Below are 26,469 nucleotides of genomic sequence, written 5' to 3' on the forward strand. Positions count from 1 at the left end.
GGAAGATATCTGCACTGTGCTTATGTTATGGCCCCTAGCTTATCACTGTCTAGTAGGGAATTATGACTTCGAATTTTTCTGCTGTAGAGATAGCCTTGCAGTGAAATCCTTCCTACAGGATAAGGAACCCCAAACTAATCAATGGTTGGCAAAGAACTCGGAAGTAGTATCCTTCAAGTTGTCCCAGAAGCTTAGCAGTCATTCCCAGCTGGGTGGGATTGATTTAGCAAGGCTAATCCAGCTCCTTTTCATCTGATGCATGTAATAACTACAGATTGAGGGTTGGAAGATGCTGTTTAATTGCTGCACCATCTCTTAAGATAGCGATGTTGTATAATCCACCGTGCTGGTGGAATGAAATTTCATCAGCCTCATTAAATAACGTGTCTGCAGTGTATCTTTGCAAAACGTTAGCTTTGCAAAAACTAGTCAGCAGGTCCTGAGAGTCTGAATGGTTGGATTCTGTTCAGAGTTCTACCAGTAACTCCCTTATACCGGGAGAGTGCCTCATGTCTGTTTCTTCAGCTGCAGAATCACAGAATCGGTTTGGTTGGAAGAGACCTCTGGGATCATCGAGCCCAACCTTTGCCCTGACACCCCCATGTCAGCCAGACCACAGCACTAAGTGCCACGTCCAGTCTTTTCTTAAACGCCTCCAGGGGTGATGACTCCACCACCTCCCTGGGCAGCCCATTCCAATGCCTAACAACCCTGTCTGTGAAGAAATCCCTCCTCATTTCTAGCCTGAATTTCCCCTGGCACAGTTTCAGACTATGCCCTCTTGTCCTGTCACTAGTTGCCTGGGGATACCTGTTTCAATCCCAGTATGATGGAGATTGATCTCTGAAAAGATCACCATTATCTTTAAATAGTATAATGAAAAGAGAAATTATTACTGTTCTCTTTTTAGCTCCGAGTGCTCCAATAAACTGGCGGCGAGGAAAACTGCTGGGCCAGGGTGCCTTTGGTCGTGTGTATTTGTGCTATGATGTGGACACAGGCAGAGAGCTTGCAGCCAAGCAGGTCCAGTTTGATCCAGAGAGTCCTGAAACAAGCAAGGTAATTCTCATTGCAGCTTCTAAAACTCTGTAAGATCCTGTAAAGTGTCTGTATCTGCCTGTCCTCGAAAGCTGGCATCTTATTTAGTTTATGCTAGGGTTTCAAGTCACATGGAGAGGCATAGGAGTCATTTAAAAATTACTTTTCCGTATTATTAACTTCAGCCTGAAACTAAAATCCATTTTCTGGCTTCATTTTTGGCTCTCCCTTCTTAGCTTTTTGGTTTGTTGCCAGGTTACTTGAGGAATACTAGGCTGCCCTGTGTTCCTGGTTAGACATGGATGTGAATGAAACTAAACCCAGAAAGAGTGGGACTTTTTTCTTTTTTAAACAGAAAAAGCTGCATGCATTTGCAAAACCCACTTTCTGGGCTTATATGGTAGGCCCTGTATCAAGTGTATTAATTACCAGTTTCCGCTTCTGAATTCTCCTTCTTCTCCAAAGAAACTGAGCTGTGTTGTGTAAATTAATCAAGAACAGTGATGTGACAACACATTAGAAACAGTGGAGATGGAAAGGGGCACCTTGAAATTATAGGATAGCACTCAACTCCCTGCACAGTGGATGCAGCTGGAATGGCTGTTAGGTTCTTTGTTAGCGTTTTAACAATGTAGCAGTTTCCCAATATTGAAGAAATCACTTTGAACTGGAATAACTGATCCATGAAGATTTAATTATTCTGATTTTTATATGGGATATTGGTGCCAAGATAAGTCGTAACTTGGTACGTTCTAAGTTATACCATGTCTCTGTTGTAAATCAGACAGTAACTCTGAGCCAAGGAAGAAAAGACTGGAACGTATTTTGAAGGCACTGAAACTCCAAACCTTAAACTATCAGTTGGTCAGATTAATCAACTTCCTCTGGTTCCATGCCTCTCTGCGGCAGCCAGGTCCTTACTCTCGAAGAGCTGCATCCTCTTCCAAAGCGAGAGAAGAGAACCTGGCACCTTCCAGTGGCAGGAGTGGAAAGAGTTAAGTGAGACTCATTTTGGGGAAACCATCGTTCCTTTTTCCATAAATCCTCGTGCTCCGGTACCTTTGATATTCATCCTGTTCATTCCCTTGATTCAGCAAGAACCCGATACTTTTCCTGGGCAACAAACATCTCTGATTCAGTCTGAAATTGTTGGATAGCCTTTTTGTCTTTGTGCTGTGATACCCTGCTGTCTGTGGCAAGAATAAAGCAGAGAATCAGTTTCATGTGCTGCAGATTCTTTGAAGCAAATAAGGGAGAAAGCTGTTTCTAAGGCTGATTCAAGTAAAATCATCAATATGAATCAGAACAGGACTCGGTGACAGAAGAAGTTTAGGAACTCTTAGCACCTATAGTCTTGCTCTCTAATGGGTTGAGATTCCTACGGAAAGATTCCTAGTAATTCTGTAACTGTGTATTCAGAGCTTTTTCATAATTGAAATTAGCAGTCTTTGCCTTCAGCTTAGTGGTGAGAAGTAAGGTTATATCCATGGTATGTGTAAAGAATGCTTCCAACCAACTTGGCTAAAGCCATTCAGCTGACAGAATCAAGACAAGAAACAACGTTTTTCTGGTACTAAATCCAGATGATACTGCCTGTGTTCTAACTATCAAAGCTTCTGCAGCAATGCTTACCTGCTTATTATACGGTAAGGAATAATGTGAAGCATTGGTAATGTTTGCCTTTTCCAAGAAGCAGGTGAACCAATGCCATGGATTAGGCTTCTTCAGGGTAGTAGTGGTCTCATCCTGCCAGTGACATGGACAAATTTATTAGGATGGAATATTTCCTGGGGCCGGAACCTTATTTTCTCCTTCAACATCCATAGGAAGTGAGTGCCCTGGAGTGTGAAATTCAGCTGCTGAAGAATCTCCAGCATGAGCGTATTGTTCAGTATTACGGCTGCTTACGGGATCGAGCAGAGAAGACCTTAACCATCTTCATGGAGTACATGCCAGGGGTAAGAGCTGACACAAGCAGCACAGTCACAGATCATAAAGTGAGATGAGTGGTTTTGTTAGTTTGTTTGTTAGTTGCTGTGATTACCCTAACTATGTAATCCACCTTGTACCCTCTTAGGTATGCCCCATTCTCATACTGGGTTATAATGCCACCCCTTTATTTATGCCCAAATCACCTTTGTGGTTTTTTTTCTTAAGTGTCTTGTACTTGAAATACGTTCTCTTCATTAGTCACTGAAGACAGTTCTTTTCTTCAGTCTGAATTTGTTCTATCAAAGTACTTCAAAGGACTTGGGCCAACTTGTAAATCAGGCTAACTGACTTGGCAGAGTCCTACAGTACAGCAAATTAGACTACAACTGACCCTGCAAAAAGGGAGACTTTTGACCTGGATCAAGCTGCTGAACTATTTTATTACTTGCTTCACAAACAGTTGTACCAGCACAGCTCAAGGATGGAAGAAGCAGGCAGAACCTCTTTAAGCTGTTTTTGCCGTAAAGTGTGTCCTTGCTTTTCTTAAAAGGGGCTTCTTAGGGCAAGATGCTCCGAGAGCCTCACAAAAAGGCTTTAGAAGGGGCCAGAATTCATTACTGTGCCGGGTGGGTGTATAGCACAGTCACAGCTCGTGGGAATTGAATGGAGACTGCAAGATTTGTGGTTTGTCATTTCTTTGCCAATCCCTTCTGTTTGCTTTTGGCGCAGGGGTCAGTGAAAGACCAGCTGAAGGCGTATGGTGCTCTCACGGAAAACGTAACCCGGAAATACACTCGCCAGATTCTCGAGGGAGTCTCGTACCTTCACAGCAACATGATTGTGCACAGGGACATAAAGGGTGAGATCAGCTGGTGATTTATGTACCTACCACGTGCTAAAGGAACTCTGAAAAAAGAAACCAAGTGTTCAGAATTCAGTATCCTGGCTGGGACTTCTGAACATTGCTTTGCTCAGTTATGCCTTTTTGGTCTTATATCCTTGCAGAGGGCTTAGGGAAGGTCATGTTCTGGTCTGGGTAAGGGAAATCAGGCTGTACTCTCTACAGGACCTGAAAGCATTGCAGTTGGTTATAGTAAGGGAGACTGGAAGCCTCTAATTCTTAGGAGCACTCCTCTGTAACTCCTCATCTTTCTCTTGCACCCCAGCAAAATGAGTTGCTATCCAGCTTTCATTGCCCCCCCGAGCCACACTCATTTCCCTGTGGAGTCCCCTCTGATTTCCTCTCTGCTTGGCCAAAGTACCGTTTCTCAGGTGGTAGGCATACCAGTTGCCACAAGAGCTCCATGCCTGCTCTTGACAATCCTGCTTACCTCGGGCTCTTGTCCTGCCTCCTCTGTTTAAGAAACCTCCAGTCTTCCACACAGAGCCTCTGTGATTAGTCCTTAATCTTCCTCTTCCCAATATAACCCCATGGAGCCAGCAAGTCTCCTTAAGAGTTAACATCAACAGATGTGGCAGACACCACACAAATTTTCCTGTGCTCTAGAGGGACCAGGAGGGTTGCTCGCTGCAGGAAAAATACCCTCTTGTTCCTGCCTGTAAATCTTCATTGCATCCCCTCTAGGCTGGCAAAGGGAAATGAGCTGCTGATTCTTGAATAACACCTTGTGTACTGGTCATGTGGTGCTCTTTACCAAATGATTTCCTAGCTGGTGAGTTATTCACTAGTTTGCACCCATCTAAGCCAAACTGTTAACTTTCCTCGAGGGTGCTGGATGGAGAGACTTGTTAGTCTGAATTCAGCTCTTCTGGTGGGGAAGTGAAGTGATAAAGCCATCTCCTAGCACAAGTGCATTTTATTTGAGGGCAGAAGGATTTCACATAGGCACATACCAGATAATGGCAACGCAGGGTTCTTGATCTTATTGCAGCTTTGGAGAAAGTTTCTAAGTCTTAGTTTGTGTCCACGTACAAGCTAACCTCTTAAGTTTGCTTTTTTTCCCTGGTGCTTCATGTTCAGGACCTCTGACCAAGTAAAGTGGAGATTGACTTGTTATTGTAGGAGTTCAGAGTGGTGTAATTAGCTACATCTGTTACCCAGCTGACCAGAAAGCGATGGTTATACTCACCAAAGCAGCATCCCAATAAAATCCTTTTCTACACAGCTATGTACTATCTAAGCCATTGGCCTGGGGGCCCTGCATAGGCTGGCTGAGCTGTTTACAGCAGTGTAACAATGACGGTGCTGACTCAGCTCTCATTTCCCTTCCCCCTTCACTTCCTTGTGTTTTCCCCCTGAAGTTCTTCCCATTTGCAGCCATTAGCATTTGGCTTGTCTACAGCCTGAATTAAAGAAATGATGTTTAGCAGGTCACCTGAGGCTTAATGGGGAAAAAGCCATACCGTGAGCATGGGTATTTCTGGGTTCGATATCAGCTCTGTAGGCTGCAAATCCAACAGCTGGATTGCATGAAAACAGCTGTCTCCATTCTTTGTGTTTTGTCTAGGAGCCAATATTCTCCGTGACTCTGCTGGGAATGTGAAGCTTGGGGACTTTGGGGCCAGCAAACGGCTGCAGACAATCTGTATGTCTGGAACAGGCATCCGCTCTGTCACTGGCACGCCATATTGGATGAGCCCAGAGGTGATCAGCGGAGAAGGCTATGGAAGAAAAGCGGATGTATGGTGAGGCTTTAACTTTCTGTCCATAGATCAATTTACAGCTTTTCTGGAGTGAGATAAGACATATACAGTCTGTCATCCATATATCCAAATTCAGCTTTTATCTGGATCAAAAGTTTAAGGCGAACTGAAGTAGTTCATTTGAACTCAAGACATGACCTGCTCCAGGCTGCGCTTTGCCGTGTCAACATGCAACTGCTCGTTTAGTTTTTCAGGAACGATTTCCACGCGTTCCTCCCTCAAACTGATAGCTGACTTTCTGTTTTCTGACTGGTGCGAGGTTTATGCTGTTCTTATATCCCTTATAAGAGAGACTGAAGGTTGTTTAGGGAGAGTCCCTTCATTTGGTTATAAAATGAGAGGTATGCTTATAACATGCTGGAAATGAAAGGAATAGAATTTGAGCTTTAAAGGAAAGATGCCCCAACCTGGAATAACACGAAAGATACAGGTCAGATCAGAGGTGATCTGAAGTATGCATGAATGGAAACTGTAGCCATGCTGTTATTGGCGTAGCCAAGAAACAGTCTCTTTTGAAAGGAAAGAGCAAAATGGCCCTGTGTCAAAATGTTAGTTTTGGAGGCCTTAAAAAGGTGAGATTATAAAACTAAACTAAATGACAGCAGCAGAAGGTATATTTGTCTCTCCACAGTAGAGCAAGGCCTATGTTGTTTCCTGTACAAGCAGTGAGTGGAAACATAGCTGAAATGCGTCTCGCATGCAAAGAGTTAAGTTCTGCAGACTCTCCCAGTTGGGATGCTTGGGGAGAGAATGGAGCACGTGCCCTTCCCCCTGGGTTGATGCAGTTGTGGATTTCCTCTTGGTGCTGACATCGGTCCATTCCCATCAAAGAGATGCCGTTGGCTGGGCTCCAGTTCCTACAATCCTGATCATTATTTAGGGGGGGGTCAGAATTTTCCAGTGCAGCGTTAGTCCCAGGGTGGATGAGTATGTCCGAGAGTCTCAAAGACGTAACAAATCTAGCCACCTGGCTTTTTGCCACTGCTGCAGGCCCCTCTCCAATTTTCTTTTTCCTAAATAGCAGAATATGTGAGCTATATGCTGGAGTGACTTGACATGAAAAACATGCCTGCTGTTTGCTGAATATCTTAAAAGAAACCGGATCTGCTTAAACGGTATAAATCAGTCTAAACAATAATATATCCCTGCTTGCTCTTGAGCAAACCCCCAGCACTTCGGCACACATGGTTTGCATTTTCTGTACTCTCTTCTAGTAAGTCTTAAATGGCTGGAAACCAGTGTAAAATATTCACGTTGGATTTTAAACCTTGTCAAGAAGTCATTTCTTGCATATTCACTGGATTTAATTCCTTTCTTTCCTTGTTTGGCAATTGATGCAAGTCTGCCTCTGAAAATGTCTTGCCTTTGCTTTTCACTTCAAAAGAGGGTTTAGTTTAAAGGTAGAAGAGGCAGTTTTGCCTTTTCAATGGAACAATGTGATCAAAACACAGGTCTGGATATTAGAAGTTCGCTAACTGCTTTTGCTTAATCTGTGGCCTGGAGGAAGCAATTAATCCTTTTTGAACAAAAACCAATCACTGCAGTACTACAGAAACCCATCTTCCCTGTGAAAGTCTTGGTGTCACGCTTGCTTCAGAAAGGTGGCTCAGCCATGTCTGTCCCTGTAATCACGTTCTTGCCTTGAAGTACCCTGCAGAGGTCCATTAACTTTACTGGGAGTTTTGCCTTAATGTAATGATGCATCTGCCCTGCTGTCATTTTAACTTACTGCCTTCTTGGTTTGGAGCTGTGAAGACTTTAATTATTTTTTGATTGTCTGCGATGCTTGGTTTCTTGTGAAGCGGAGATATTAGAGTTGTTTTGTTTTTTTTTTTTCCCACATGGGCATTCTGAGGCTGGGCACTGAAAACAGATTTTGCTGAAAGGGCTTTGTGGGGTCAAACAGCTCTGATTCACAGGACCTTGGTTAAAAAGTATGGTTTTTACCTTTCCAACTCTGCAAATGCTTTTGAGATATAACAGTAGCAGCAGCAGCACCTGAAATACCACTGAGGTCAAACACCTTCAGGGACATCGTGTGCACCTCTTGTCCCCTGTTGTTAATGCAAATGTTTATTGAGAGTGGAATTTGAGCAAAGGAGAACTGGACAGATGGCACTTCACAGTTCTCAGTGCAGTGAGAGCAACAGTGGCAACCAGCCTCCCTGTCTCAGCACTTCACTGCTAGCCTGACAGCAGTAACAGCAGCGACATTGGCAGGTCTGGCTCAGAGTCTGTGCGCACGTGGGGTTTGCTGAGCCCAAAGCCGTTTTAGAGCTGTTTTCAGAGCAGAGCTGTACCTTGATGTTGGCTGCTTGGAAGTTCCCTCTGAACGCTGTGTATTATTGTGTGAGTCAATTCTCACTTTTATTTTTTCTGGTCTGCTTTTCCAGGAGCCTCGGTTGTACTGTTGTGGAAATGCTGACCGAGAAACCACCCTGGGCAGAGTACGAAGCCATGGCAGCCATTTTCAAAATCGCCACCCAACCAACCAACCCCCAGCTCCCCTCCCACATATCAGAACATTGCCGGGACTTTCTAAAGCAGATCTTTGTGGAAGCCAGGCACAGACCCTCTGCTGAAGAGCTGCTCAGACATCAGTTTGCACAGCTCCAGTACTGAATTACCTCCCTTGCTAGCAGCTCCTACTGGGCTTTTGGTGCCCTGTCTGGTCTAGTTGCAACTGCCCGTTGTGGTGCTGCATCTTCAAAATGCCAACTCAGCTGTCCTAGTCCTTTGGGGAAATTATGCCAAGGAACCTAGGGTCTGCTCTTGTGCCTGATACCTTTGTTTGCTGGACTAATGTTTATTCTACCGACAGCTGTCCAAACAGAGCTGCATTTTTGCCCTAGTTACCTTGATGTGAAATTGCAGCTGGCTGCATGTTTTCTGCAGGCCCAAGAATGGGAATCTAAGAAGCCTCTCACTGGTTGAACATAGAAGAAATCTGAACCAAAGTGAGAACTGGAAGAGCTACCCTGTTCAGAACAGAAACGTGCAACAGCCATCCAGACCAGCTCTCTACGTGTGGGTCACTGTTTTCCAGACTGCTAGGGCTTTAGAGGCATCTATAGTACATGAATCCAGCAAAAAGCCATGTGTCATGGAGCATGCGCTCGCTATATAATTATATATTTTTCTTCTTAAGTATTCAGCATCTGAAGGTGTTCAGAAAATATTGATTCAAAAGTATGTGAATAGTGTTATTTTATAATGAAACCATGGATTTGGGGGTGAGAGTGAGGGAGGTCTTTCTAGCTAAATGTCAGGATAATCAGAAAAGTTTCAGCAGAATGCAATCACTCCGGGGCCTGAGATAAGGGCTCTCCCACTGATGTTAGAAAATCCAGAGCTTGATTTCCAAGGCTTGATCTGTCCTAGCATTAAGACAGCGTTGGTTAGTTTGTGTCCTCATAGCCAACAGATCTGTGCTCCTGCTTCGTCTCCCTGGGACTGCTGGGTCTGAACAAAACCCTTCTGGAAGGGAGTTCTGCAGAACAGCTTTCTGTTGCACCTATCTTTTTGGCTGGTAACTTTTTTACCATCCTTTAAACCAAAGATAGTTCGTCTGATGCCCAGGAATTTACTTCAGGGAAAGCTTATGTGTTTCTTTGAGGACCTGGCCTAATGGAAAATTGGGTTTTTCATGGGGAGAATTAGCTGGACGCTAGTTTTACTTGTGCACAGTAAGTTAGAATCAAGCTCAACCCTTCAGTGTGTGTGTTTTGTTTTACAGATGTGCAAGTGTTCATTTACAATTTCCATAAAGTGTTATGGCCGTATTTAAATAAGCTTTTGTACGAGTTAAGTCAAACAGTGAACCAGAGAGAACATTTGTAATGCTAGTATATTTCTAAAATTAACTGGAGATCCCCATGCAGGTACCAGCAAAATGTGTCTGAGTGATTTTGCATTTGAAAGGTACCGCATCTCTGAGAACTGAGTTCCTGATGGCTTACTGGCCTCAAATACTGTATGTTGATTTGGGCACTAATAATCCTCATTTCACTCATGAAAGACCAGCAGTTTTGAAGTGCTGAGGATTCATGGAGTAATTATAAGTTATCTGTGTGAAATTAAACTAAGAAATGCAAATGGAGTATTAGCTAAAATATTGCTTTATAGAGCAATGCTAAAGGTATTCTGCTCTTGTATTGGAAACCATATTAAGGCTCCATATACCTCCGCTTTTCTCCCCGGTAAAAACTTGAAAATTGCTTTCATAATGCAGTCAAATTAACAGTTTTAAAGTGAATGCTGATAGCAGGATAAGGCAAGTGTTAATGAAACCAAGCTCCTTGAACACATGATAAATACTGTGTTGAATTAAAGGGGGGGGGGACCAAACAACCAAAAGCCCTGAAAGGGTTTCACAATCTGAAGTGTTTTTTCTGTGCCAAACTCAGCAATGTGTAATCAGTGAAAGCAAGCTGGTGTTGATTTCACTTTCAGGCTCTCCTGCACTACTACAAGGATGCACTGTTTAGATTGCAGGCACTTAGGGGGATACCTTCTTTGAAAGCCCTTGTTCCATAATTTATTTAATTCTAGTGAGAGCACTTCTATTGATCTTTTCCAAACCTGGAACTTGACTCCAAATTGTCAAGACACGTGGCCTGACTTTTGGCCTGCACTTCACTGTCGCTTGCACCGAAGGGAAGCAAGGGCGTGACACTACTACTCTGTTTTAGGGAGCTTTTTACACCACTTTGCTGTGGTATAGATAGCTGCCTATGCTGCAGAGGAATGTGAAATCGTTTCTGTAGTCTTGATGACAGAAGTAGGGTTGTCAGCACTCTGGTGGGGCCCGGCCGCACTCTTCAAGCCTTGCAACTAGCACCTAAATATACCAAAGATTGGAATCTTTTATTCATCACACTTTACCCTGCAGATGTACAGCAGCAATCAAGAGTGCAGTGATCCTGTCTGCATAGGTTTCTCTCTACCCTTGGCTTGTCCTCGCCAAATTGAGACCTTCCGTGGTCTTTCCTTGCTATCCCCCACGTTGTGTTTTGGGAGAGAATAGGGCATGAGGAAATGGTGTAACTTTTAATGTTTCAAAGCAACTAAATCCTCAGGATCTGTTGTGGCTTTTACCTCATATGCGTCATGGAAGGTTGTTCCAGAGCAGAGCAAAGAGCACCATGGACTGATGGGCCCAGTCCTCTCCCAAGCCAGAGCTTCTGGTCCTTCCCACCACCTAAGCTGAAATGTGCCTACTCTGTGTATACCCTTGTATTCCAGTCTGTATTAATGAAAGTAAATAGCAATTGTACAGTGACAGAGAACATGGGGTGCCAGCTTGGACTTGCTGTATTCCAGTACCTGACCCAATGCCACCCGTTCGGCACAGGAACAAGCCAAAGCATTACTTGTATGTTTGGAGATGCACTTTTATGAATGTAGTTTATATCGCTCTTTTTTAGCTCTTTTTACATCATGTAAACGGTGATGCCTCATACTTTTTTTTTTTATTTATATCGTAAAAGATCATATTTGGTGATTTTTATATATATCGACTCGACTGTTACGGGGTAGGGGGGGAGGATGGGAAATAAATTTGACGCCTTTATGAATTTAAAAAGGAAAAAAAGCAGCTGGTTTTGCAGAGAATTTGCTGATGGTTTATAACGAGTAGAGCCAAGCCAAAATGCGTTCTTTGTTTCCTCACAGCCCTCTTGATTATGGAAAAGGATTCCTAAGTCTTCTGCTACAGTGAATAAGCTTGCGGCCGACACTTACACTGCAGTCTCTTAACATGGCCCTGGCAGCAAAAAAGTTTCAAGTGGACATAAATGTAATTATACCTCTAAATTGAATTAAATCTGGCCTCTTTATCCCTGTAGAATTGGGAAAAAACGGAATAAACTCATTTAGGGGAGAGTGGAGAAGGAGTGCCAGGCTAACAATAAGCTATTGTGTCCGTTCCAAATGTCATGTTGTGTTTCTGCTGTTCCTTCCAGGGAGGGATATATAGTGAATATTGAGTATTGGGATCCTTGATGGAAGGTGCTGCAGAAATGGAGGATATTCTGTTTGAAGAAATGTAGGAGTCCCATTATCCTGAAACAGTTGAAACTGAGCAGGAAAATGTCTGAGATTCCCGTCACAGAGAAACTTGGGGCAGTGGGGGATTTGGCTGTCCCTGAGCTTGTTAGGAAACAAACTATTGGCATTTCGGTCTCGGTGTGACGATTCTGTGCATTCCAGGTTATTTGCTTGTTCTCCAGTAAATCTGATCTTTGCCTATTCTAGTGGCAGTAGGTTGCAGCAATTTGGATTTATTTTTTTTTTTTCCCATATTTTTGGACTAGTATTCCAAAGGACTTGAAGGTGCTCCGAACAGTTCCCCATTGCCATTAATTACCAAAACAAATTGACCGAGAGGGAAATTGGTACCTGCTCAGGTGACACGTTATTTCCAGGTGCCCAGAGAGCCAGGGTAACTTGTGAAACCGCGGTAAATACGTACATCCCTGCTGTACACGCTTTCTCTGGTAGGCAAAGGCCAGATGGTTCGAGCTGTACAGGGGAGCTGCGTGAGATCCTAGTGATTGGTGCTTAGGTTAATAGCTGCTGGATGGAAAGATTTTATGTATTTGAATACGTACAGTCCTGTGGCTGTCACCTTGGTACCTGCCCTTGGAGCTGAGAGTATTCAGTCTGTCTTTAATTTTCAGAAAAAAATAGGTGTCCTCTGTGGTTTAATGGTGTTTGGGCTTCAAGTCTTTAAACCTCAGCCTTGTTTAGGAGCAGATCTCACTGATCAGCTCTGAATTTCCCAGTTGGAAAAGGTAGATGTGCCTAGGAGGTAGTTCAGAAATGAAAAAAGGACTTTATTAATCTGTCAATACCTGTCTGACGTAAACTGTGCAGAGCAGGGAGAAATTGCTTTAACCTGGATTGTGCAGAAGACCTTGAACCAGTAGTCTATATATACCGACCGGGGGCTTGCAGTGCAAAGCCAGGCCAATGTATCATTTTATTTACAATAAAATTATCATTTATATGAAAGCCTTTTTTTGGTGGTTGTTTGCAATACAGTGTCTCTTACTTCCTCTGTAAGTGGTGCCTCAAGATAAGCGAATAAGACAATTAACTAGTTTTTCTTCTAACCAAGGACCTTAACTGAAGGATGAAATTTTTCCTTTCAGGAATTTATTCTTTGGGACAGATGGAGAAGTGTCCTATTTGTGAAGCATTGCTTCTTAGATCAGGTAAGCGTGTGTCCTCCACAGGGCTGCCTCTGAGGAAGGTGACATTCATCCATTCTCAAAGAGAGAGGTGGAATGGCTCTGTCCCTCTTTTTAGTGTGTAAAAATAGCAACATCTCCATTTCACCTTGCAGGAGGGTAGCTGGACTGGTTTATTGGCTCTTCATGGGGAGATCATGGAATTACTTTAGGTTGGAAAAGACCTTGAAGATCATTGAGTCCAACCGTTAACCTAGTACTGCCAAGTCCACTACTAAACCATGTCCCTAAGCACCACATCTACACGGCTTTTAAATGCCTCCAGGGATGGGAACTCCACCATTTCCCTGAGCAGCCTGTTCCAGTGCCTGACAACCCTTTCAGTGAAGAAATTCTTCCTAATATCCAGTCTAAACCTCCCCGGCGCAACTTGAGGCCATCTCCTCTTGTCCCATCGGTTGTTACTTGGGAGAAGAGACCGACCCCCGCCTCAGTCCAGCCTCCTTTCAGGTCATTGTGGATCCTACTGATGGAGAGCAGGAGGTGAGGTTTGCATTTGGATTTTGCTGTGGTGGTGAGTTCTTTATTCCAGGTCTAGGTCTGTAAATGTTCTTCATTCGTCAGTACTTAACAGGGTAGGTCATCATCGGGTGGGGAGGAGGCAGTTGGTAACAAGACCAGGAGGAGACGGTTAGTATGGTAATGTCTGGTTCCTGCTGTGTTTTGCTTTGGCTGGAACTCTAGGAATAGCTCTGAGTAGCTTGCTAAGTGGGGAACTCCAGTTCTAGCTTGTGAAGCTCAGGCTGCTTGAACATGTATTTCTTCTAAATACCTGGAAACAGCTGAAGGTTCCTGAATTGTTTCTTCCTCAAATTGTCTAGTCATTTTAGAAAGCAAAAATTTGGAGAAGGCCGGCGTCTGGACTTCAGACAAAGACAAATGGGAGATACCGTGAGCTCCCTTCCAGAAATGAAGCCTCCCAGCAGAAGTAGAGGAGTCTTGGATAGCCTCGCATTGAGCGTAGCAGGGATTTGGGGCAGGATAAGCTTTGCTGTCCCAGAGTAGGGCAGGAGAATGGGTCACCACATTGCCAAATGTTTTCAGACTTTGGTTTTTTTCCAGCATACTATCTTAGGAAAGGACAGAAATAGTGCTCCTTCAAAATTCATCCACACTACTTGCTGAAATGATCCTTTTTTTCCTTGTACTGTTCCGTTTATGCAGCTCTGAGTCTTTGGTGTCACAGTCACTTAAGCAGTGGTTTGAATGCCACCATGGTCCCTTGAGATGCTGGCCTCCCCGGGCCCTAACCACAACCTTCCCTCTAATCACCTTTTCCCAGGCCATGGAATAGCTAGTTGCTATGCCAATTAAATACCGAAATACTTATAAAATATGAACAAATAAGAATAAATGGGTTAACAAGCTGATGCAATAGAAACCGCTGCACATGAAAGAAATACATGTGTGGCACTTGGGTGCTGTTCCAGAACAGATGACAACCAGACAAGTGAAGTTGTCCCAGAACAGAAATGTCATGTAGAACCAGAAATAACCACCTCCCGCTGCTCCCTGACACCCTCCTCTGTGTGTTAGAACCTGAAAATCCTGCCTCTGCTGAAGGAGGAACTTGGAAACTCTCGGTTACCTTTACTTGAGGAGGTCCTTCCCAAAGCTGATGCCTTCATCCTCCTTTCCACTCGGTATGTTCAGTGGTGACATCTGCTTTATGAACGCGAGATTCACATCTTAGGCTTGTGTGATGGCATGTTTTTCTCCTGGACTCCCCTCCTACTCACCCCTCTCACAAGTAAGTAGCTCTGTAGTAATTCTGCTTTCCATAAATACAGAGTGTGTAGTCCTGACTTGAATCTTCACCTTGCCTGTCCGTCGGTGGTGGTTGAGCAGCGGATGGGAGAGGAAGATTTCTGGAGGTTTGGGTTGAAGGTAGAAATGACCAGCCACAAAACACGGACCAACCACAAAAGAAATGCAGCTAAAAACTTCTGTTGCCTTTTTTATTGCTGGTGGTTTGTCTTACATGCGTAGTGTGGCTCAGGGGAAGGTGATTTAAGGTATTCTTCCTCTCTAAATCCGGTTCTGAAGCAAATATAATTTAAAATCTCTGAAGAGGTTGGCTATACTACACTACTGTGGCTCCTTCTACTAGGATAGTCAAGTCTAAACTAGGAACGATGTCTTCTGGATTTAATATTGCTTGGGTGTGGGTGTATTGCATGATATCCAGGAAATGCTGGCATGGTTAGCTGTCATGTCACTTGCTCTTCTGTTGTTGATCTCTGCCTAGTGCTCTGTATCTTGTCCAAAACTGGACATCTGGATGGTATGGATGTATATGGATTCTTACTGATTTTTATTTTTTTTCCCCAAACCGGTTTTTGTTATGTGAATCTGTTGGCTTGAATTTTTAGGCTCTAGAAAATGTCCTTTCTTGAGCTAAAAGGCAGGTTGGTAACAGAAGCCTCGTGCTTGCACGGAAATGCAAAAGAAAGTTGTGGTGTGTGTGATACAAATAAAGGTTATCTGTTGCTCATCAGTTGTATTGTTTCTTCGGTGGCAAGACCAGATCTGTGCTTTGGAGGAGAGGAGGTGCAGGTGGCAGTGTGCCGTTTTCTGCCCTTCGGATTCAGGGCCGGTTTAAGTGTTGGCAGCGGTCATGGCTGTACCCTGGAACAGCCCTTGTGCTGCTGTTAAAGCCGCTGTTTCTGAGCTCTCGCTGCGTCGCCCTGGAGCCCAAGAGAGCCGTAGCATCCTCTGCATTGGCTGCAACTTTTGCTGCTTCTCTGGCACCTCGGGATATTTTCCTATGGAGCTGCTGCACTGCTTTCGCTGCGCTGGAGCGGCAGAAAGAAACCCCAACAGGGACCAGGTCATGACTTTGAAAGGAACTTCTTCATCTCCACGGGGTGCAAGCTCTGTGCAGCATCCTGGAGCAGGTTGCAGGCAGTGTCTATCTCCCTAGCTCTTGCTTCGCTTGCCGGAGGCTGCAGGCTTCTCTCAGACCCCAGCTGTCTGGAGAGTTTGTGTCTCGATATTGCTCTGAACCATCTTTGTCCCAGGCTGGTGTTGGGTCCTGCTGTGCAGTGCTGCTCAGCCTCACCAGGGTGAGCACAGAATGCTTCCCCCACCGCCCAAAGTTGATGGCTGGCTTCTGGCCACTTGGAAATTTCCAGTAAAAAGCTGTAATAATGATTGGCAGCTGTATAGACTGAGAACCTATGGTCGTTCTTCTCTTCATGGGTATTTACGTCATCAAATCTTACCCCAACCGTGGAGTCTGGACATCCTGAATTCTGGTAACTCCGTATGTGCAGATTGCCAGTTTAGGCTGCCGGTCAAGGGAAGAATGAGAAAACACGGCCCTTGCCTTTAAAGATGGAGATTTGAAGCGAGTGTGTCGCAGTAAGAAGTCACTGTATCTGCTCAGAAACAGGATTTTTACGTGTGTTGTCCAGAAGGTCTGCTAAGGGTGCGGGTGATTCAGAAAGGAGGGTTCCAGTCCCAGTGGCGTGAAACTAGCTCTCATCATAAAATCGGCTGGATTTTAGCGAAACATTAGGGACAATGTTTTGGGCTTGGGTTTTGGGGTTTTTTTTTTTAATCTGTCTCACAGAAACCTCATGGTTGGAGACATTTTAAGCCAGAATTTCTACGGTGCTGCTGCTTCTGGTACACCCTGGGAAAGGATGCGCTTGTCGTTTGTGCAGTTGAGCCTTTGAAATCTATCAGGCAGATAAGCTGAGCTCAAAGTGTTGAAAACATCTTCCCATGTGCGTTACCACTAGGGCTTCCCTGTGTGCGGAGCCCGGCGTGTTAATCGGGGAAGGAGGAATTTGCCGTTTGCCACTTTGTGTAGCCGTACCGACCGTCTCTCCCTCTGTGTGCGTCCGATGCCTGGCAGATTCGCTTCCCTCCCCTGAACTGGGGTGCCTGGGTCAGCTTGCTGCAGCCTGTTTTGGTCACGTATAGCCTGGTCGTTGGTTCCTGCTCCCAAAATCAGTGAACGATCATATAGCAGGCTGGAGATCTCACACCTCTTGTGCTTGCACATGCGCCCTCCGTTTCTGCTACATCAACATGAGTTTGCTCTGCCCGTACGAGAAGGGGGTAGGTAGAGAATGGTGAATGCTACTGCCTTTACACAAAATCCCAAATTTCAGTTTTGGGGAGGGAAGGAGAGAAATGGAACATCATTGTTGTTCTTGCTTTAATATTCTCTTTTTCACTGAAAGCCCAACATTTAAAAGCCGGGGTTTTTCTCCCTCCCTCACCCCAAGATCATCTGGTGTAGTTAAAAACGCTTTGTGTCCGATTGCCCCGCTGTGCCGAAGAGAGCAGCAGCCTGCCGAGGTGAGGGAATCGGGAAGTGAGGCCAGCAAGAAACGGGAAGCAAAACCGAGGCGTCTGCTTTCATTTTCTAAGCCGACCTTGGGAAGGAAGGGGCCACAACCCCGACAGCATCACAAGACCCTCGCCGCAGAGCGGCGACCGCTTGGTTTCTGGTTTATGGCGATGGATGCTGCGGGGCCCACCCGGGAAGCAGCTTTTGTTATGGTGTAAATCTGCTGCCAGCGCGGTGGTGGGAGGAGGAGTGGGCAGCACCCGCACCGTGGGGACAGTTAAAGGTCTTGGTGAGGCTGAAACTCCCTGGGAGCCTTGCCAGGGTCTCTGTCTGTATGCAGTCCCTGCTGCGCTGGCAGTGTAAATCCCCAGGCGGTCCCCACCCAGAAGAGCCGACAGACCTGTCCTTGAAAAAGCCCTTAACTGAAAAAGAGAAATAACTTGTCCAACAGGAGGGACATCGAGTTCCTGGGGTCATCCAACAGGTATCTTCCCCGAGATCAGATGTGACCGTGGCCAGCTACTCCAGCAAAGGAGAGCTGTGGAGATGCTGCCGGGCGGTGGGTGCACACCCAGAGCCCCAGCAGGACTCATGTTGAGGGAGCAGTACCACCGCGGTGATGGGGGTAAGAACACAGCTCTGTAGGTACCATCTGGGACTCCTGTGGACTACCCGTACCCTCCTGTGGACTACCCATACCCATCTTTTTCCCTCTTCAATCCTTAGCTCCTGTTTTCATTGATTCTCCCAGACAGGACATGCTCGGCGGGAGCTGATGTTACCAGTCGGTGATGGATCAGGGGCTCGTGCTCATGATACCAAAGGCTGTTGCCCTCCTGTGTGGGCTCTGCAAGTTTCTGGGCTGTTTGGGCTCTGAAAAGCCTAATTCCCATAGCACTTGAAAGACACGGGGTTCCTGAATGCTTACGCTTTCAAGCTAGTCCTACAAATCGTGTGTGAAGGAAAGAGATAAATAAGAATTAAAAGCAGACTCACCTGCTTTCCCTGGTTTCACGGTATTAGGCTCTGCAGCCTGGCAGGTCGTATTGGGCTCATTAATTTGTATGGACTGTGCTATCCCGACATCACAGCTCAGCAGGTGGGGTTGATCCAGCCCACACCTTGTGTTGCACCAGTCAGCCCAGCTCTGATGCCCGTCCGGCCCCTTGCTCCGGCTGCAGCGTGAGTTCAGCCGGCATCTGCTTGCAGAGGCAGGGCACGACGTTCATTGATACGGAGGGGGAAGCGAGTAACCCGCAAAACGTATGGAGGGCAACGGGGTGGATCTAATTCACAGGATGGAGAATTCCCTCTGAGGGTGGTCTGGGCTCCCTGTGGAAGCTGGCGTGCGGTTACAGCTGGGGTGTGGAGCTCACAGGGTAGTAATGCTGGCGTGCAATTGGAAATCCTGGGTTCAGTCCCCAAAGGACCGATCTGCCTCAATCATAACATGACAGACGTGTATCCAGGAATACTTGCTTGATCCTGCACGGGCAGAGGCTCTTCCCGCAGTAACCACGCAGTAAGGGGCAGACCTGACCACTACTCCCACCTCCCTGGACCCCTGGGAACACAGGACGAGACGGGGAAGGCTCGGAAACCTTGTATTACAAAAATAAGAGTGCATGGCGCAGTGTCATGCGTGAAGCTGCCATGCCAGGCTCCAGCGCAGAATGTACCAATCAAAGGCAAATATAAAAAAAGACAGACACTGTTAAACAGTCGCAGGGCAACATCCTTAAGGCTGAACAATCCCAGCTGAACTGAGCTGATGTAAACCAAGGACCCTCCTTACTCAGAGCCCCAGCAAGGCAGGATTGGTGTGGCAGGAGCTGGGAGCTCTGCTGTGACTTACAGGCTGGGTTAAGCCCCCGGATCATCTCCTTTTCCATGGTGGCAGGGAAACGTATGAACAGGGCTGGGGTTCCCATGGGGGCGAGTGCTTCTTGGCTGGTCTCATCAGTGAGAGGGACCTGCAGGTCTGGGGGCTGTACCCCAGTTGCCTCTGCCCTGTCCTTATGGCCTGTAGGACCCCCCCCAAGCATCCTCCAAAGAGGGCTGGGCTGCCTCCCCTCCCTCACCACCCTCAGCCCCTTGGGTCCCCTTTGCTTTACATCAGCTCAGTTAGCCCCCGGCTCAGCGCTGCTCCGTGCCATCTCTGCTGGGCTCCAGCGAAGGGTGGGCTGGCCCCGTTCACGCCGACTTGGTCCCGCTTTCCACCTCCTTGTGCACCCACAGCTCCTTGTGCTGCTTGCGCCCGAAGCCCTCGTCGTAGTTGCCTTTACTCTTGAAGAGCTGCTGGAAGTGGGGCTTGCAGTAGAATTCGCCGTGGAGCGCGGCGTAGCTGCCCAGGCTGGGGAAGGAGGGCAGGGTTAGCTGGGCACGGGGACTCGGCTGTAGGCTGGTGGGGAACATGCGAGGCTTGGGGACACCGGGACAGGGGAGGAAGGAGGAGGGAATGTGCAGAAGGGGATCCTTAGAAAGGGCCAGCTGCTCCCTCCGGCCAGCTCAGGGTGTTGGGGGCTGCTGTGCGCAGCATTAAAGGTCTGGAAAGGGGAGGGGGGGTCCCGCAGGGCAGCTGAGCCTTGGCTCTGTGTCATCTGGGAGGAGGCTCTGGCTCAGCTCCATGTTACCTTGGGGCTGCCCTCGAGGGGGAAAAAACACTTCTTCCATAGCAGCTGGGCTTTAGCTGAGATTTGGGACCAGGTGGGTAGATGAGCCCTTTCTTTTTGCTGTGATGAGTGGGCTGGGGGTCTTTAGCCACCCAACAAGAGGAGAGGCTGTGATGGGTAGGGGGGTGCGTGATGTGGAAGGGGCTCCCCTACCCCGGCCGGGCAGGGCCGCGGTGACAGCCGTCCACCTCGCCATCAGCGAGCACCGCCGCAGCCTCCCAGCCCGGCTCACCTGAGCTTGGTGTGGCAGTGCTTGCAGCAGAAGCAGGCGTTGTGGAAGACGAATTTATCCGCCACCAGCCGCTCCATGGGATAGACGGTTTTCTGGCAGGCAGTGCACATCTCCTTCACTTGCGCCTTCAGGCTGAAGGACTGGGCAAGGGGAGACCAAAAGGAGAGAGGGTGAGGAAGGAGTTTGGGGTATCCTCTGCCTGGCTCCCACCACAACCCTCTTCCCTAATATCCACGCTGCCATTTGCAGAGCATCGGTTAGCGTGAAGCAGCCCCATCTCCCCTGGCCTTCCCTGTACCGCTCCACCGATGCTGGGCTGGCTTGGCGCTAGGGCCTTAGGCTTTCGGTCCTTCCCCCCTCGCCATGAATCAGTAGGATGCGATAAAATTACGGGTACCTTGGAGCGCTGCACCGTGCTGCCTCCTGAGTTGTTCTTTGCCTCCTAAGAAGGGAAGGAGAAGAGAAATCAAAAGGAAAGCCTGGACTGACAAGCCTGGCGCTGAGTTGTGCTTAAGGAGAAGGAGCAGAGGGTCGGTACAGGCAGCTGAACTGCAGGACCTTGGGGCACACCAGCAGCCCTGGCATGGCTGTCACGGGCACGCGGTGACCAGAGGCCATCACCTCGGTCAGGTCCTTGTGTGCGAGTTACCTCCTGTCTGTGGTGCTTTTCCCAACAAGAGGAGAAAGAAGAGAGGAAAAGGAAAAAGAGGAAAAAACATGGACATGTTGCAGAGAAGGAGCTGGGCACCGGGAGGCTGTGATGCTTGCCCGGGGCTGTGGGGCAGAGCCGCCGGCTCTCATCCAGCACCGCTCACTGAGACCTCTCTCTCGGATGTAGGAGCACGGCACGGCTTTGCTTCTTCCACGGCCGAGGTAGAGCAGACCTCTGTTGTGGTGGCGGCACCCAAGCACAGATCCAGATGTCACAGCGTAGGCGTTGCAGAGCACAACCCCAGGGTAAGAACTCTCCCACCGATGAGCGGCTCTCACCAGCTGCAGGTATCGATTGCTGTCCTTGGCTTCCCAGTGCAACCAGGGACCCGCAGCACCGGCGTTACCGCTCAGGAATGACAACAGCAAAGCCACGGAGCCCTGCTTCCACATCTCTGGGGGACGGTTTGGGCTCGTGGCAGGCAGAGAGGGGGGAAAGGCCTTGTGGAGCTGCTGCAGCACAAGCCCCTGGCAACCCCCTCGCCCTTTGCACCGGCAAATCATCACCTGCTGACTTATGCATCTGCTAACAGCAGCTCTGCTTTGGTGCGAGATGCTGCTCCTGCTCCTTCCAGCCAACGAGGCTGGAGAGCGATGATTAACCTGGAGGTGCGCTGGGCTTTAGCGATGCTGCCGATGTGGGTCTTTGCCTGCAGTCGGAGGGTGGTCGACTGCCAGTTCCCATAACTGGGGTGCTCCTCGCTCCCACGGAGCACGTTGTGCTGGTTCCCCCTCAGCAGATGTTTTGGTTCCGAGTTCCTCTGCTAGCCCCCTTATCAGCCCGTCACGCTGCTGCGCGGCACAGGAAACACCGTTAAAAAAAACACCGAGAAAAACCTTCTCGCGTCCCCGCAGGCTCTGCGTGCGGAGGGCAGGAGGGGCAGCGGGGCACTGTCAGAGCTGAAGACAAGACACGATCCATGGTCACTGGCAGCTTGCTGGGAGCAGATCTTGCTCAGCCCCTGCGGCTGCGGGAGGAACGCCAAGGCAGAGGGACCCGAACGCTGAGGTGCCCGTACCTCTGCCCCCAGGATTTCAGAGCAGGGTCTCGGTGCTCCCTCTCCCATCTGCGGCTGCGACAACTCATCTGTCCTCCCGAATCACCTCCCGCTCCTCCCCATCGCTCGCCCCACCCCGCACCCTCCCCAAGGTGACTGGGGGGGCAGGCACCCGCTGGGTCCCAGTCGGCCACCTGCAAGTATTTCAGCCTGCTTTTGCACCGATAAAAACGCTCCCTTCTTTCCAACAGGCGGGCTCAAAGGGGTAAACATGCTTTTAGCAAGGTGAACCAGTCAGGGCCGCTTTACAACAGACTGGCTCACCCTCTGCACTGTTTGTCCCCAAGGCTGGGGCACTGTGACCCCAGAACATCACCCCGCTGCCTCCTCGTCCTTCCTCTTGCTGCTGGTTTGGCCCCGCTTGGCCAGCGCTGCCCCTTCTCTCTGCCCCCAGGCTGATCTTCCATCCCTGTTCCTCCTACTTTGTCCTTCCCCATCGTTTCTCCTTTGTATTTCTGGAAACGGTTTGTCGAAGAGATGCAGAGGAAACTCTCGCTTCGCTGCGGTGCCGCTTCAGACGTTTCCCAGCTGCTCTCATTGACTGAGGTCAGGGACGTGATTTTCCTCTCGCTCCCACAAGGCTGGAAGAGGAAGCCAAAGTCAACAGAGGGACATGGGCAGCGAGGAGACTCAGGCCGTGTAAAACCAGTTGCATCCCTTGGCACTGGTAAAATAACCGCAGGTGCTCTCCTGGGGTTAGGATTTAACGTACTCTTTCCAGGCGCAGCTGACCAGAGCTAAGGAAAACGCTGCCTCTTTGGAGCTGGAATACATCCGTTCCCAAGGCTGCAGGCAATCCACCGTTGCTCGTCACTTCTCGGCAGCCTTCTGGCTCCGATCAGGCACGCTATCTGTTTCGTATCTGATATATCCTCCCTCGGGGAAGGGCCGTATCCTGTCCCAGCAGGAGATGTTCTTGAGCCTTTATGTTTTTCCATCTCCGATCACTCCAATCCTAAGCAGCTCGCATGCTCTCAATTGTGATCACGGAAAGCCATGGAAACACAAACAAACAGACGGCAACTTGAGATGAGAGCGGGATGAGCAGCTCTGTACGGACCAGAGCCTGGACGCTGGCGTTGCAATGTGCTCAGCAAACAGCACCTTCTGCTGGAACATTCCTGTCCCCAGTTGTGTTGTTTGAGCAGCAGTGACTGTGCCTTTGATCACCCTAAAATGTCGGGTCCGAAATACAGCTTCTGTACACGACCCTCCATCCCTGAGAACCAAAACCCAGGTTGAAATTCCCATACAAACCGTGGGGGATGCTACGTACATGAGTTGGGGGTGGGCTGGCGGGTCCCGTGGCCTGGAACATGGTTCCTTCCCCTCCTCCGTCTATTTAATCCTGAGCTTGAAGTTTGTGGGCCGATGTTCCCTGGGGAGGTGTCTAAGACAAACCTCTTGCAACACCTGGAAAGGAAATGTCAGCAGGAGCGTGGTTGGTTTCGTCACCCATCACCCCAACCCCGGCAGCTGCGCAGCTCTGCGGGAGCTGGTGTGTGACAGCAGCTTCCCCAAACCTTCCTCCGTGGGGTCAGCGCCGCCTCTTTGGTCTAGGGCTTTCTTGAGGGATCCAAGAGATTTAGGCACACCAGACTGGACCGGCGGACAGGAGGTGCAGGTCTGGAATAGTGCTCACTTTTAGGAAGCTGGCAAGTGAGCTGCGGCACTGAGCTAGAGCTTAGTAGCTCCAGTCCCATACAAAGATATTGGGTTAGGATGGGAGGGAGCTGCTGGAAACGTGAGCAGGTGATGTGATGGCTTCTGCTCCAAACCCACACGTGGACGGCAATTGCCAGGCAGTGGCCAAGCCGTTAGCAGCAAGGCTACGGCTCCCAGCCAGAGCCACCGTCCTGCCGAGGCGGTGAGACCAGCACCCAGTGGTTCACTAATGAAGTCACTAAAGGACTGGGGTTGCTGGAGCAAGGACTGTGATTTTAGTCTAATTTTAGCCCAGAAAAGCCTTGCTGAACGGAAGAGATCACAGCTCAGCAGAGCGAGTGATGGGGATTTTGTCTTCTCTGGGGAACCCACGTCGCCTTTAGGCTGAGACCTGCAAGCTGTGGCCTCTCTGAGATGTCTGAGTGCCCAGGAGATGAGTTTGATAGGTCTCAGACCAGTTTCATGCAGCACAGAAAAAAAACCACCAGCATTGTAAATCACCCCTTTTGGTAAAAATTAGCTGAAAAGGCACTGACAGATCCTCCGGGGTTTTTCCCCGTTGCATCTTACCTTCAAAACACCCATAAAAGATCAGGCTCGCTGCGCCCTGTTTTGCATATGCAAGACAGAGCTGGGGGGGTGAGCAAATGATGCCGAGGGAGAGCAGGGAACAGGAGGGTGAAGGGGTGGCTGTGCACCTCTGCAATGATGGGGATATGCTGGGGGCTGGCAAACCAGGACCCCCTCTCCTGTCTGGGGCTGCTTTCCTCTCCTACTGAAACCTCTCATCCTCAGCTCGTCATCCCCAAAAACCTCCCTGCTGCCCAAGGGCGAGGGTAGACCCTGAGAAAGCCCCAGGGCAGGAGATGTGCTGGGGTGGAGAGCTTGGGGCAGGGGGTATCTCCACAATGCCAAGCTCACAGTGATATTTTGCAAACATGCCCTGGGTTTGGGGGACTCTTTGGCTACCTAAAAAGTCCCAACACCCAGCTGCTGACACCCAGGCTTGCGTTGTGCCCAGCAAAGCACCCAAAATTAGGGGCGGCTTTCAGAGTTGCGAGATCTTTGCTGCAGGTCCTGAGCAGTGGCGGGCGAGCTGGGCTCCCCCTCGCAGCCCGGGGGGGCTGGACGGCCCTTGTCGCAAACATTTCACAGCCTCGCCTGAGAATACGGCTCCTATTTTACCTAAATCATTTCCTGTCTCTTTTGCGGTTTGCTTGTTATTTCCTGCTCGCCGAGCGGGGCGGATGGCAGCACGCCGGCGGCTGCTGCCCTACCCGGTGTGTGCTGGGGGTCGGGGCAGAGCCGGCCAAGGAGCAGCCCCAAAAGCAGGGGCTGGTGGCCCAAGCCCACAGCCCCTCTCTGTCCCCTGTGCCCTGGGTGCAGACCCTTCCCTCTCATCTCTCTGGGGTCTGTACGGTGCCTACAGCCCAACGCAGCCCCTGAGGGGAACCTGAGGAACCCAGAAAACCTGGCATCCCTACCCCACGCACGCCTCTAATGCGGATGCACAACCCTCCTCCTTTTCACTTGCCTTTCCCCCTCTCCGCTGCCTTTGCCACAAACATTTCTCCACCCCCAGCTCTTCCTTCACAGCTCCTCTTCCTCCTCTATCCCAGCCACCTTCTTTCCCTCGTTTCCCCCAGTCTCTCCATCATCCCCTTCTTGCCCTTCCCCATAAGCACATGCTCCCTAGCTCCTTCCACCTTTGCTTCTCTTGTCCCCAAACCCTGTTCCCTTCAATGCCATCCCGCTTATCCCACCCCGTGGCTTGATATTCTCCATCCAGCCCCATCCTCCAGGTCTCCTTCCTCTTAACATCCCCCTGCCTCCCTCCCTCGGCCCCTCCGTGCACATACCCTGCTCGCAGCCCCCTGCCCACGCTCTCCCAGCCTTCGTTTCACACGAGAGGTCCCCTCGGTGTAGCTGCCCTACAGGCGCGTGAGCAGAAGTTGCTAAACATCCTTCCTGCCGAAACACGGGAGGCAAGAGTCGAAATCTCAAAGGGGACGGGGGTGTGCTAAAGCGATAAGGGAAACAGGAGGAGGTAGAAACTGCAGGAGGGTTTCTAGGAGGTTCTCAGCTGCTGTCATCGCTCTTCCAAGGAGGCATTAGTCTGCCCAGGATGGGATTTGAGCCCAAGGCAGTCAACGCGAGCCTCCACGAGTGGAGGAACCCCGGTGGCACAGGCTTTGCTTAAGGACATGCTGCCACATTGATGTGACGAAGCCTTCACAATCGCTAGGGCAACCCTCCAGCGCTCCCGGGGGGCTCGCTGACTTTTTGAGGAGCGTAGAGGGCAGCTGTGACAAAGCATGAAAGCCAAGTCCAAGTCTGCACGGCGGAGGCTGGCACTGTAACCGCTCGATCTGACTTCTCCAAATTTCTGTTCCCTAAGGCTCTTAGCCATCTGCACAGCCCAAGAAGAGCAGGACCGAGGACTGTCCTCTCCTGGTCATGCGGGCAGCAATTTCAGGTTTTTGGCTCAGGACAAGGTGAGAACCCCTTGGCCTTACAGCCTCTGTTCTTCCTGCCCCTCCTGGGAGCATCTGATGGCTGGTGTGGGCAAAAAAAGACCCTTTCTCCAAGGGATCTGGGCTTGTGCTGTCTACCCAGGGAGACGGAGCAGCTTCTGATGGCAGCACTGGTGGCCACAGCCCAGCAGACACAGAGGGAGGTGGATCTCGGTGTGCTCCAGAGATGCGGACCCGCAGCCAGCGGGATGCTCTTGGTGCCCGAGCTGCCAGCTCTGCCTGCCCACATCACCCCCGGCAGCTGCCGGTCCTGCTCCGGGGGCTTTTTTTGGTGATCTCAGCAGGTTGGTGTTCGACTCAGGAGCTTGGGGTTGGAGCTTGTGTGGCATCCGCAGGGGATGTGTGCCTGCTGCCGTGGGAGAGCAGCTAGAGAAGCGCTGCGGCTGTCTTTTAGCTCTGAGCGGGGA

The 26,469-nt window shown here is 49.2% G+C and overlaps 2 protein-coding genes across 3 annotated transcripts in view; one reads left to right on the forward strand and one right to left on the reverse strand.

The window, feature by feature from the left end:
* MAP3K3 (mitogen-activated protein kinase kinase kinase 3) overlaps nt 1–8,573 on the forward strand; it is a 30,169-nt gene extending 21,596 nt beyond the window's left edge. For both annotated transcript variants that reach the window (XM_009700958.1, XM_009700959.1), the window contains 5 exons: nt 911–1,059; nt 2,865–2,996; nt 3,700–3,829; nt 5,439–5,616; nt 8,028–8,573. In XM_009700958.1, coding sequence (XP_009699260.1) covers nt 911–1,059; nt 2,865–2,996; nt 3,700–3,829; nt 5,439–5,616; nt 8,028–8,256 — 818 coding nt within the window. In that variant the 3' untranslated portion in view covers nt 8,257–8,573. The remainder of the gene's footprint in view (nt 1–910; nt 1,060–2,864; nt 2,997–3,699; nt 3,830–5,438; nt 5,617–8,027) is intronic.
* A 10,710-nt stretch (nt 8,574–19,283) lies between these two features.
* Nucleotides 19,284–23,278, reverse strand: LIMD2 (LIM domain containing 2). Its single transcript, XM_009700960.1, has 4 exons — nt 23,140–23,278; nt 20,492–20,536; nt 20,095–20,234; nt 19,284–19,543 (listed from the first exon to the last, which is right to left on the reverse strand). The coding sequence occupies exons 1-4, from the start codon at nt 23,179–23,181 to the stop codon at nt 19,384–19,386; spliced, it is 387 nt and encodes a 128-aa protein (XP_009699262.1). The 5' UTR covers nt 23,182–23,278; the 3' UTR covers nt 19,284–19,383.
* Between the last annotated feature and the right edge of the window lie 3,191 nt (nt 23,279–26,469).

Source organism: Cariama cristata, unplaced genomic scaffold (assembly GCF_000690535.1).
Source record: "Cariama cristata isolate BGI_N322 unplaced genomic scaffold, ASM69053v1 scaffold30225, whole genome shotgun sequence".
Classification (NCBI taxonomy): Eukaryota; Metazoa; Chordata; class Aves; order Cariamiformes; family Cariamidae; genus Cariama; species Cariama cristata.